The sequence below is a fragment of the Salvelinus fontinalis genome, chromosome 33 (assembly GCF_029448725.1).
Source record: "Salvelinus fontinalis isolate EN_2023a chromosome 33, ASM2944872v1, whole genome shotgun sequence".
Classification (NCBI taxonomy): Eukaryota; Metazoa; Chordata; class Actinopteri; order Salmoniformes; family Salmonidae; genus Salvelinus; species Salvelinus fontinalis.
The window spans coordinates 36,572,105-36,585,319 of record NC_074697.1 but is presented as its reverse complement, the minus strand read 5'-3'; the positions used below and the strand labels follow the sequence as shown (position 1 = coordinate 36,585,319).

Sequence of the window (13,215 nt, the reverse complement as noted above, 5' to 3'; positions counted from 1 at the left end):
ATGTGCTTATCAGACAGCTTTTCCAGCCCACAGAACACATGCAGCCCGATGTGCTTATCAAACAGCTTTTCCAGCCCACAGAACACATGCAGCCCGCTGTGCTTATCAGACAGCTTTTCCAGCCCACAGAACACATGCAGCCCGATGTGCTTATCAAACAGCTTTTCCAGCCCACAGAACACATGCAGCCCGCTGTGCTTATCAAACAGCTTTTCCAGCCTACAGAACACATGCAGGCTGTCACCATACAGGCCAGACCTGGGCACTGAGGGAGGGGGTGAGGGCTAAGGTGGCACAGGGGAAGAGGAAGCTTGTGCTGGGCATAAGAACACCCACCCCCAGCTCTCTCAGCTGGTGCCAGTATGGGAGGGAGCATGCATGACTTGCTCTGAGGTGAGAAGAGGCAGGGAGACGAGGCAGGGAGGTTTGGAGGGAGTAGAGAAGGAGGGAAAGATTAACAGACTGATGCGGGATGGCGGTTTGAAAGCTTCGGCTCTCTTCTCCCTCTCTCCTCTCAGAGGGGGCCCTCTGATGACGTTAGTGTCCATTAAAGTTTCAGCGTGTTTACACAAGGTGAACACAGCCTCCAGCCATCCACCTTCAAGCCCCCTCCTTCCCCTCCTCTTCCCAACTCTCCTCCCCACCCCACTCCCTCCTCTATCGTCTGTATAGAGCTGCTGCAGAGGAGAACATGTTTAGGGTGGGGTTAGGAGGGAAGTGAACAGATACAAGGATTCTCACTGCATCTCTCACAAGTGTGGTCATCTATAGGATGTCTAGGGTAATAATTACAATCATGTAACAACATGGATATAATGTTGAGAAAGATGATATATATTGTACAGGATATGTTTAGGAAGACATACAGTAGTCAGACGGGACACCAGAAAGTGCTAGGTTTGTTTCGTCATGGTGCTACTTTGTATCAGAAAGCCCTTATCAGGTGACCCCAACCCACTGATATACATCTGCACTGCAGAAACAACTCTGTTGCTAGGTGACTCAGCAACACAAACCATTTCACATTTTCTGATTTATTGACATTTTACACAGAAGAATGGAAGGTTGATATTATTTGTAACACGTTCTCTCCATCTGTAACATCTTCTCTGATTCAAGATTACCTGGCCGTACAGTGCTTAATCATGTATGATTCCCTTCTCTCTCACTGTCAGATACAGTCCCTTCAGAAAGTATTCACACCTCTTGACAACTTATTACACATTTTGTTGTGTTACAGCCTGAATTCAAAATGGATGTTTTGTCACCCGTCTACACACAATACCCCATAATGACAAAGTGAAAACATGTTTTTAGAAATGAGAGAAAAATATATATTTAATCAATTTCGAATTCAGGCTGTAACACAACAAAATGTGTAATAAGTCAAGGAGGATGAGTACTTTCTGAAGGGACTGTATATGTTCCCTGGCAACCAGCAATATAGACAGCTCTGCTGCCAGAGAGCAGGAGACAGGGAGAGAGGTTTAGAAATAGGGAACGAGTGATGGGAGATGGAGAGAAATAAATAAAGAGAAGATGAAAGAGATAATAGCAGGGGGAGGTAGAGATGGAGCAGAAGAAAAAGCAAGGAAGACAGAGAGAAGAAGGGAGAGAGATGAAGGGAGCGGTTGAGAAGTGTGCTTATGCGTGATGGTGTCGATAATCTCTCCTCGAGCGTGGTTCAGTGTGGAACGGTCCCCGAGGGGCGCGAGGTGAGGCCTTTTTTCGGGAGAGAGCACACAGGGACCTCTCCGTTATCCACTCTGGGTGTGACAGCACATGCATTTCAGCTGGAGTGGCTCGCTGCCATTATGGCTCTCACGCATTAGTGGCTGCACAAGAGTGGCCTGCCTTTTTATCCATTACAGCTCTGAGTCAGTCACAGTTGCTGGACCCGCTGTCATTAGTTAACCTAGTCTGGAGTAACTGCGCGGGGAAAGCCACCTGTTGGCTCATATTTAGTCAAGGCTGTTATAATATACAGTGAGTGTACAAAGGATTAAGAACACCCCCCCATTTTCCCTCTGAACTGCCTTAATTCATCAGGGCATGGACTCTACAAGTTGTCGAAAGCGTTCCACAGGGATTCTGGCCCATGTTGACTCCAATGCTTCCCACAGTTGTGTCAAGTTGGCTGGATGTCCTTTTGGTGGTGGACCATTCTTGATACACACGGGAAACTGTTGAGTGTGAAAAACCTGGCACCTGCTACCATACCCTGTTCAAAGGCACTTCAATATTTTGTCTTGCCCATTCACCCTCTGAATGGCACACATACACAATCCATGTCTCAATTGTCTCAAGGCCAAAAATCCTGTCTAACCTGTCTCCTCCCCTTCATCTACACAAATTTAAGTGGATTTAACATCAATAAGGGATCATAGCTTTCACCTGGATTCACCTGGTCAGTCTATGTCATGTAAAGAGCAGGTGTCCATAATGTTTTGTGCACTCAGTGTATTATAGGCCCTTTACAATGGAGTGTAATTAGTTGTTTCTACCTGTGTTTGTCAAGCCAAACCCTAGCTCTTTAATTCAATCAAGACCTCCTTTCTGTATTCTTTGCTCTGTATCAGTATGGCTTTTCATTCCTGGATTAAGTCTAATCATCACTGTTGTATTTCATGATCCACTTCAAGTGGCTGACTATGAAAGTTCACTCTAGTTTAACATGATCTCATTTTCTTCCTGTCTCTTGGATTACTTGTGTAATCTCTGAACATCATTCTGTCAGAACTGTGACCTAGGCAGCCAACCCACACCCGTCTTTCCACTGTATAGGATCCGTTTACAGTAATCACCATGAAAATAGATGTAGTCCACGAAGTGCTCCAAAACTGCATTTGACAGCGAAAGGCCCCTCCATCCTTGTTGCGTCTTTTTTTCGAAAACCTAAAAGACAATTTCCCATTGTCTCCCTCCTTGAAGTGCGACGTTTAATTTCTTCCCCGACATCCCATCGGTCTTGCTAAAGGACTTGAGTGCCGTTTCTCTAAATGCGTTTGTTCTACTAGCGCTCACCTCTTTTCTCTCTCCTGAAGTGTTTCAACTAAAGCGCTCCCTCACATCACAAACAGTTTCTGTGCACCTCAAAGTGGCACACGTTTGCTGCCTGTCTTTAGTACCAATCAGGACTAAAGGCGAATGCAGAGATCTTTAAAGAGAATATAATATAAGTCCTTTAGGGGTTCTTATTTGTTGCGTGTTGTTTTTGATGAGTCTTAATTTCAGGCTGTATAGTGCCCCAAAGTGGAGGTCATAATACTGATGAATATATTGAATATACAGTGGCAAGAAAAAGTATGTGAACCCTTTGGAATTACCTGGATTTCTGCATAAATTAGTCATACAATTTGATCTGATCTTTATCTTAGTCACAATAGTAGACAAACACAGTGTGCTTAAACTAATAACACACCAACAAGTATACCAATTTATGCAGAAATGCAGGTAATTCCAAAGGGATCACATACTTTTTCTTGCCACTGTATTGATAAAAGTCACCTTGTCCCAGAGAGATCTAAACATCACGTCAGGTTAAGCCTACACAAAAAACAGCCCTTATTTTAAGTGTTTCTGAAATCCTCTATGGGAAAAATTCATGGTGGAAAAACGATTGGGACCATTTCCCTATTTAACTGCTTGGTTTTATGTGTATTATGACTCATACTGTGGTGCTCTATGGGTCTCATTGCTATTCTGCTGTCTTGCATGCACCTACTGTAATACAGTACAATAACATAAGTATCAATGAATATGTGAATATGCATGATGATTGAGGGTAGATGTAAAGCTCATAATGCAATCATCCCCCTAGCCCTCTGTTGTCATCATGTGGCTTATAGCCAAGAACACAGAAACAGTCTTCCTCTATTCCTCCTTCTGTCTCTGTCTCTCTCTCTGTCTCTCTGTCTCTCTGTCTCTGTCTCTGTCTCTCTCTCTCTCATATTCTTCCAACCTCTTTTTCTTGTCTTCCCTTCCTTCACTCTTTAGCTCTCCTTATTTCCCTCTCATTTTCTACCCCCCCCTCCTCTCTCTCTCTTTCCTCTATCTCGCTTCTCTCCTCTTCCTCTCTCAGTCCGTCTGTCAGATGTGTTGTTGAGTTATGAGGATTTGTGCGAGTATGTGAAGAGGGACAGAGTGGTGTCTGGTGACTCCGAACAATGAATAATTGGTCTGGACAGCATTCTGCCACCTTCCAGGTCCCCTGCTGTCGTCATGATGTTGCACAAACCTTGTCTACAGCCTGTCACATCCTCCACCCACTCAGGTGTAATGGAGTTGTCACCTATGATCTGATCTGAAGTCAACTGTGTTTAACCCTCTAATGGTTCAAGTTAGGATTGTTGGGAGGGTAATCTGATTCTAGACCTGTGTTCAGGGGGACAATTTCAACGTGGAGCAACAACACACCTCAGTCGCAGACACAGGACTGCCTTCCTCTCCACCTCCCCTCCACAATTCTCTTTCTCTCTCCATCTTTTTATTCCCTCTCTAAATCAATCTCCTCTTCCTCTCCCCCTGCGGATCTCTGCATTTAGTCATTTACGGCGTAGGTGGAGAATAGCAGGAGCGTTGCATGCTTAAAGCGCCTGAGACGTGTTCCAATTTGGTGTGGGCAATAAATTGTGTGTATGTCGGGCAGGAAACTGTGTCCCTCGCTATCTATAGTGCTGACAGGGCAGAGAGACAGAGATGGGCATTGATGTGTGCCAGTCCAGCCAGCTGAGGGACCAGACACAGTCTGAGTCTCACAGTTGCTCTCTCTGACTTAAAGGACTAGTTCACTACTTTACAACTTGATGTTAGATGGTTTCTCACCCTGAAAGAAGTCTATGGCCGGGAGAAACTTGAATCCATGGTTCCGTTTTCTTTATACAACCATTACTAACTTTAGCCACCGCTAGCAAAAAAACTATTGAAGTGATGGGGGCATGTGAGCATGAATTTTTTAATGGCCAAATCACCTTTACGTAACATCAAATCAAATATCATTGATTTCAGGTGATTTTAACATTTTTCTGAACATGCTCATCATGCCACTGTCACCTCCGTAGTTTTTTAGGTAGTGGTGGCTGAAGTTAGTAATGGCCGTTTTAAAGAAAATTGAACCATGAACCAATAGTTTGTCCTGGTCCATAGACTATTTTCAGAGTAAGGAACCATCTATCATCAAGTTGTAAAATAGTGAACTAGTCCTTTAACTGCTGGGCTAGCTGTTTTTTTATGCCTTGTTGCAGAAAAGAGAAGGATCTCAAGAGAGAAGCTATGGCAATATAAATGTGTAGCTGTTGAGATTAGGGTTGCAAAGCTATCGGTAATTTACCAAAGTTCACGGAATCTTCAGTAATTTTGGTAATTAACAGAAAATCTTTGGCAATCTATCGGAACTTTGGTAATTTATTCTTGAGTAACTTGAAAAAAATATATTCATATATATAGTATTAATTTATTATATTGGTGTCCATATTGTCCATGAGTTTCTAGTAGATAGACCATATGGTTCAAGAGAAAATAGTCTAATTACTGAAAAAAGCATCTAATCAACAATGGCATTATTTTTATTAACTCTGCAACTCTTCCAACTATTGACTTCTTTCACAACTTCCACCAGTTTGACACCAAAAGATTGACAAGAAATACATATTGACATGGTCAATAAATAAAAAGGTTGTAAAATAATATATAAAGGATATTTCATGCTGAAACCTTCATATTAAACACCAATGGTATTCACTAGATGTATGGTTTATATTTAGGATGTTTTACAGCTCTGTCGTACATGTTTTTATTTTTAAATCATGTTCTTTAAATATTTCATATATTTTACATGTGTTAAGGCCAAGCAGAAGGGCGAGAGATGATTACCGACACCTGTGATAATCTGAAATACCCAAATGGGCCACTAGATGTCTTGTGATAGATTATATAAAATCCTTGAAAGATACCCACATTCTGGTAGTTTACTGTTAAACTTTCAAAGTTTCCAGTAATAAACTCTCCCTTTGCAACCCTAGTTGATAGAGTGAGAGTGAGTCTCAGCCCTTTGAAGAAATAATGTTGATAGTATTCTGTATATTCTAACTATGAGGTCTGAAAGAGAGACAGGGAGAGAGGGGAGGAGAGAGAGGCAGGCGAGAGGATGTTAAACTGAGAAGTATCAGGACCCTAACACTAAAACATTGAGCGTTCTCTCCACTTTGGTACAGGGTTAAAGGGCCTGGGGGACCACGCAGGCCCGGGCCTATATTTTTCCCCCTCCCACAGGAGGCTACTTTAGTTAATTACCATCCCCTGCCTTCCCTCTAATTAGCAGTAGCCTTCAGTTTGATGTAATCAGCCTGAAGTGGGCTTCCATCTTCTGCTCCTACGCCCATCCTGATCTCTCCTGTCACACTGATGACTCAGGTCACAACTTAGAATTATAACTCATGAAGTTAATAAGCAAACTCTCTCAAACTTCACTGGCTGTATCCTTACGGGGCAGGGTAAATGTCAATTCTATTTCCATTCAGTCAATTGAGGAGATAAACGGAAATTCCAATTCAAAAAGGAAAATGTGCCATTTATTTTCAATTAAGATCATTCTTGCATCAACATCATCATGCCACATGAATTCTACTCCTTTCGTATGATCTCCTGTCTGTCTTCTGTAGGCTGGTGGCAGTGCAGAACTGCAGATAGATGTGTCCATTCTATTAAGGGTTTATAAGGTCTGCAGACACATGATAAATGTGGAGCACTGTGGCTGGGTGACTGATTCACTCCTATTAAAACAAAGACATATTACACAAACTCAGCATTCCAATTATATTTCACCCAGGAAAGAACACTCCACAGATAGGCTCCAGTTTGGAGTCTGATGTGCTTGTCATCTTAATGAATCTAATGAATGGCTTTCTACACTGTTCAGGGAAGAAATATGCCACTTGATGTTTTTCTAGCAACTCATTTCACACTTCGTTAACGGCTAACGTTGTTCATCATATCAAAGGGTACAATGATAGAATCAGGTGTTAATCATCAACCTAAATGTAAGCAGCTTTCCTCAGCTAACCCATTCTGCATGAAACAAGGTGAAACACACACACACACACACACACTAACCGCTGTCTCTAAACTCACATTGTTTTAACACAGAGGCAATTGTCATACTACATTGTTAGGCTGAATACCTGTCCTTCCCATTCACATACCCTGTTGATATTCAGTACCAGTGAGTCATTCAGACAGTCAAAGATCAGATCTCCATTGTGAACATCTGACATTCATCAATGACAGCCTGTCTCCCTCTCCCAATGCTCCCACAAGGTTTTGGTATTTGGTATCTTGGGGTAGAGGTAGTTGGTATCTGGGGACCGTCGCTCTGTAGGATTCTCAGGTCTTGATTTTTTTTACCCATCCGCCTGACAAGACATGGCAGGAGATTGTGACCTGAGAGGAGAGGGTTGTTAGTATCCCCATGTGGGATTCAGTGTCTCCTAACCTAAAAGGTAATTTCCCCACTCAAGGCTTGAAGGTTGTACCACAGCCATGTCCAGACCTGTTTTTTACGGTTCAGTTTCTGTTGTGTGGTTCAACTCGTCTTATTTCAAGGGTGTTCTTTTTATTCCTGCTGTTCTGACATGAAAGAAAAAGAGAGAGAGAAAGAGAGACTGTTCTCCCTGTGTGGAAGCCTCCAAGGTCACTGTCTGTATTCCTCCGTCAGAGTGGGTGAGTTCCTGACGAGGCAGACAGCTTCCATTTCTCAACGACTGTCAGGCGGTCTGGTTTTTAAACGCCTGTGAGACGGATATAAGCAGAGGAATGAATATGTTCTCTGTTTTTCCAAGTATTATCTGAAAGGTTTTTTTCTAGTCCTTATCTCTCTGTCAGTAATAGGACCTCAGTGATATCTGTCAGATAGATAGTTTCACCATGCAGCCCAGCTCTGGGTGATTGGCAGATAGACAGTTCCAGGTAGATCTGGGATGAATTCTGTGCCCCTCCGAGCGCCCATATGACGGGTGAGGCTTGTTGGCTGGCAGTTTCATAGACACCTTACTGTTCATTGGCACTGCAGGGCATAGTGATAGAAACACAACAGGGTTTAGGTGCCTGGGGTGAGCCGTACTGTGTGATGTTGACTGGTGAACTTCCTTTGACCACCTGTCCTAAATCAAAAAGTACAGTAAAAGTCATCTGCAGTACGGTCTTCTTTTGAAGATTGGTTGAAGACATCGATCAAAAGCCTTCTGAGTGAACTGACATGGACATCTCTATCATGTCGTTTAAGATCTTCTCTGACGCTTCACAGATGTTTTCTGGTCCAATTTGTAAAGGGCGGAGAGGAATTTTGGATCAAATAATTGCTATGGCCTTTACTTGAAGGGAGGTAATAAAGGAACTTCAAAAAGGTTGGGTATCGCAGTTGAGGGTGTGGGGTTGTAAATGGGGGGGGGGTACGTAGAGGACTAAAACACACTAGATTAGCCTCCTGTTGACAAGCTAATTGCCCGGTGAGAGTGTTAACTCACCCACATCACGTTCCTCACTAGTTGACGAATCCAAAAGTGTCTCAGCTTCCCTAAAGGCATTTAACTATCTGGTAGCTCCCTCTGCCTCTGTGACCAATTGGTGTTTGGGGATTTGTCTGATGAGAAGTGGGGGAAGTGGGAAATAAGGGAATGGGGGGTGTGAGGGGGAGATAGCGATAGGGCCCCGCTGCATCTCTCTTTGGGGAGATCCCTGATGGTGGTGTCCCCTCTGTAGCGAGGAGAGTGTCTCAGTGAGGGGTCTTTGAAGTAGTGCTCTTTCATTACCAGGACGTAATCCTTTGTGCTGCTATTATATATTTATATATCTGTACACCGCTCCGCTCCCATCCTCCTCCAATAAACTATGTTTAGAGGTTTAAATCTAGGCCGTGCAGTGAATGTGTGTTATAGGTGGTTGTAATGCTCTGAGTCTTAATTTGATACCCATGTCTGAAAATGCTGTACTGAACAAAAATATAAACACAACATGCAACAATTTTAAAGATTTGACTGAGTTACAGTTAATATAAGGAAATCAGTCAATTGAAATACATGAATTAGGCTCTAATCTATGGATTTCACATGACTGGGCAGGGGTGCAGCCAGGCCCACCCACAATGAGTTTTTCCCCACAAAAGGGCTTTATTACAGACATAAATACTCCTCAGCATCCCCCCTGAACCCCCACAGACAATCCCGCAGGTGAAGAAGCCTGATGTGGAGCTTCTGGGCTGGCATGGATACAAATGGTCTGTGATTGTGAGGCCGGTTGGACGTACTGCCAAATTTTCTAAAACGATGTTCAATTCAATTCTCTGGCAACAGCTCTGATGGACATTCCTGCAGTCAGCATGCCAATTGCACGCTCCCTCAAAACTTGAGACATCAGTGGCGTTGTGTTGTGTGACAAAACTGCACATTTTTAAGTGGCCTTTTATTGTCCCCAGCACAAGGTGCACCTGTGTAATAATCATGCTGTTTAATCAGCTTCTGAGATGCTACTTGTGTCAGGTGGATGGATTATTTTGGCAAAGGATAAATTCTCACTAACAGGAATGTAAATACATTTTTCCCCAACATTTGAGAGAAATAAGCTTTTTGTGCGTATGGAAAATGTGCTGGATTTTTTTTTCAGCTCATGAACCATGGGACCAACACTTTACATGTCGCGTTTATATTTTTGTTCAGTGTATATTACCAGTTCCAATCATAAAACATGTCAGAGGAATAACATGTTTGTGTTAACCCTGTCTCAACCCTGTGAGTGCAGCTGTCCATATGTGCATGTGGTGCATTCAACAGTGGTAAATCTCAGATTACATCCTACCCCCTGAGCACAGACATCAGTTCAACTACGACTTGTGAAGTCAATGTGAAATCAACAAAACATTTCACCATGTCATTGGATTAAGGTTAAAAGATGGGTGAAAAAAAGACGAAATGCCCTTACGTTGATGATTTATTTGCAAATCCAATTAGTTTCCCACGTTGATTCAACGGCATTGATTTTTGGGATTGAAAGGACTTGGAAATAACATTGATTCAACCCGTTTTTTCCCAGTGGGTGTTCTTTACTACTTTTGGATAGAGGTAGTGCACTATATGGAGAATAGGCCTTGGCCAAAAGTGAGATGGAGAATGAGATGTCAGAGGTCTCTAGCCAAAAGTAGTGCACTATATGGAATAGGGTGTGATTTCAGACACAGCCAGTGAATTCTGTGGACAGTGCTGCCCAGTGCCACCCTACTGCTGCCCAGTGCCACCCTACTGCTGCCCAGTGCCACCCTACTGCTGCCCAGTGCCACCCTACTGCTGCCCAGTGCCACCCTACTGCTGCCCAGTGCCACCCTACTGCTGCCCAGTGCCACCCTACTGCTGCCCAGTGCCACCCTACTGCTGCCCAGTGCCACCCTACTGCTGCCCAGTGCCACCCTACTGCATGGCAGTCTGGCAAAGGACCGAGACTAAACAGAGCTTGGTAACAAAACAGACCACAACTCTATGGGCCAAAACACGGGTCTGTCCAGAAGACTAGATCTATCTTTATGATCCTCAACACAGCACTTCAATTACAAAGGACATGACAGCAGTATCCTTGAGATGTCCAAGGCTGCTTATAGCTTATTTATTCACCGTGTGACAGAAACTGTTCCAAACCTATTCAGAACACCAGGGCATCTTGAATTATTCAACTAGATATAGTGTTGGGCTCTTTCTCTCTCTCTCTTTTCTCTCTCTCTCTCTACTGTATGTCCCTCTCTGCCTATATTTCTCTCTCTGTCTCTTTCCCTCAATATACCATTCGCAAGGTCAGTGAGTGCAGAAGGCAGGGCTACTGTTCTGTCGTCAGTTTGTCCTCAGAGCAGCCTGCTGCGATAGAGCGCTGGAGAAGTTGAGACGCCGCTGTGGCAGGGAGCTTCTTTGCTTGTGTGTGAGCGTTAAGTTGAATGCACTGGAAAGCAGAGATACGTGCGAGGCTGACTTGTGCGGACGATAAAAACGCGCGGAGAGAGACACATTCACATTCTCTCGCCAATCACTCTGTGAGTTTCTGTGTGCATGCGCTGAAGAGTAGAAGCGACGTTTGACGTCTGTACCGGGAAAGAAGAGAGGAGAGGCGATCTGGGAGCGCGCAATTCTTTTTTATTAACTCATCTATTTTAGATTTTTTTAACGTGTCTTATTTTTACTCATTCTCGGGAGGGTTCAAGGGTTGGGCTCCGCGGCGGATACACACAGAGCAATGACTGGACTGGCATACGCTCTCAACAATCTACCGGCTTTCTGTAATATCTCCGGGTAGCGGATAATATCCTCACCATCTCCCGAGTGCACTGACAAATAAAGATCCAATTGTTGTCTGGTATTGACTTTAAAATGTCTTGAGACAAGAGATCTTACAGAGAAAATGACAGTAAGTATTGGTGCTGCGTTTGTTGTTATGATTATTCAACCCATAGGCTGGGCTATTTGCGTTACCTTAATTTATGTCTTTTATAGGTCATCGGTCATACTAGATTTATTTAGAATAGGCTGTTTTCTGTCATTCAGACATTTTAATATAGGGCGTTTGCAGGTTAGTAGACTATCATTAGTACAGTCGGTGCCTGGGCTGGTTTATTATAGGATATAGGCTGTCTTATTCAATAGCCTATATCAGCCTAACCATGGAGGGGTAAACATTGTTTATTGATATGTAGTGCAGTGTGGTCTGTTGATAGGAACCCTGTCGTCAGTGTGGACTCGTTATTTTGGTTGTCATCTGCGTTGTAAAATTGGATGGTACTATCACCGCTGTTGCCGGGGGATGTGAGGTTTTCCCGTGACTTTTTTGGGAACATTACATCATTTGAGGATGAATGACTCTGCAGATGGCTATATGCGCTCTATCTGTTTATGAAGTTGATACAGTATTTACCTGCATTAAAGGTTTGTATTAATTGTCATCGACTGAACACACTTTACCACAGCGGGTAGGCTATTGCACAGAGCAGAGGTTTGGGTAGCCTAAATGCCACCCTGGGGCATGGGCGTTAAATGTAATGACCATTTAGCCTAATAAGCAAGTGCAAAAATGGTTTTGTAGCTATTCAAAAGTACATTAAAATGACAGGGGTTTATTATTGTGGCCAGTGTCCCCTCCAAGACACGAATTAAACCCAAAACACCCGCCTTGTTGTCGGGGTGGGGTTCCGCGCAGCTGTCAATTTGCATGTATTGTACGGCCAAATCCACCCAGTGTAGGCTACGAGGTTAATCGGAGAGAGGATGAACCAAAGCGGGCTCCCCCGCCCGTCTGTCTTGACGGGATTTTTCTCCTTCTGAATCACTGTAAATAATAAGGCTACACATTTTACACGGACTCAAATGAACCGACGCCAAAAAATGTATTAATATGATAATACAGGAGCTGGAAGCGTCACTTTAATTCCGACCGGTTTGATAGGCCTAGAGCTGTAATATTCTTTTTAGAATTATACAGGGTACGCTATGCTCATTCTCACCAATGGAGCCGTTGCCCTTTTAACGACTCGCAGGTTGAGATATAAAACGGATTCCCACGGCTTCCCCACTATAGGCTAAAGCGGTAGCCTACTTTAATGGCTGGAGATAAAGGAAACACGCCATGATCCCTTATCTAGCTTCTTAGTTGTAATGTACAGAGTAGGCTAATATAATCGTCTTTGAATAATTTTGGGATGGCAGGCCGACTTTCGAATAAAAGCGTCCGGATGGATCACTGAAAGAGCCGGTGTTTTGAAGAGCATTTTGGTAAGGTATGCTACATTGTAGCCACATTGTAACGAACGCGCACCACTCTTTAAACGCCTGCGCGTGGATTCGTGACCTCGTGTAGGCGATGTGTCACATGTAGCCTACACAACATTCTGACGTCGAATCTTAATTGTAAACGTGACTGGACTCGGGGATATGGGGCGAGGTGCAGGATGCGTGCATATGTCCCCCCGCCTAGATGTCAACTAGTCTACTACGACATTGACACGAGGTGCAAGCTATCAATCGGTGTGTCAACCCCCTTTTCAGATGTTGTCCTTATTAAAATAGTCCACATTCACAATATAAAATCAAAAAATAATTCACAAAATCACAATCACAATAGAATAATCTATCAAACAAGGATCTTTACTATAAAGAGATTGTATGGTTATTGCCTAGAATGAGATACTGAAATTGT

General features: G+C 43.4%; 1 protein-coding gene across 5 annotated transcripts in view; it reads left to right on the top strand.

Moving 5' to 3' along the window:
* Window positions 1-13,215, top strand: part of LOC129832151 (schwannomin-interacting protein 1-like) — a 222,254-nt gene that overhangs the window by 153,190 nt on the left and 55,849 nt on the right. Inside the window, exon 1 of one of the 5 annotated variants that reach the window (XM_055895956.1) lies at window positions 10,860-11,433. The exons of 3 other annotated variants lie outside the window; for them this stretch is intronic. In XM_055895956.1, the coding sequence (XP_055751931.1) occupies window positions 11,428-11,433 (6 nt within the window). In that variant the 5' untranslated portion in view covers window positions 10,860-11,427. Of the gene's footprint in view, window positions 1-10,859; window positions 11,434-11,900; window positions 11,949-13,215 lie in introns of those variants that run through there. One more of the 5 variants, XM_055895955.1, reaches the window with a different exon arrangement.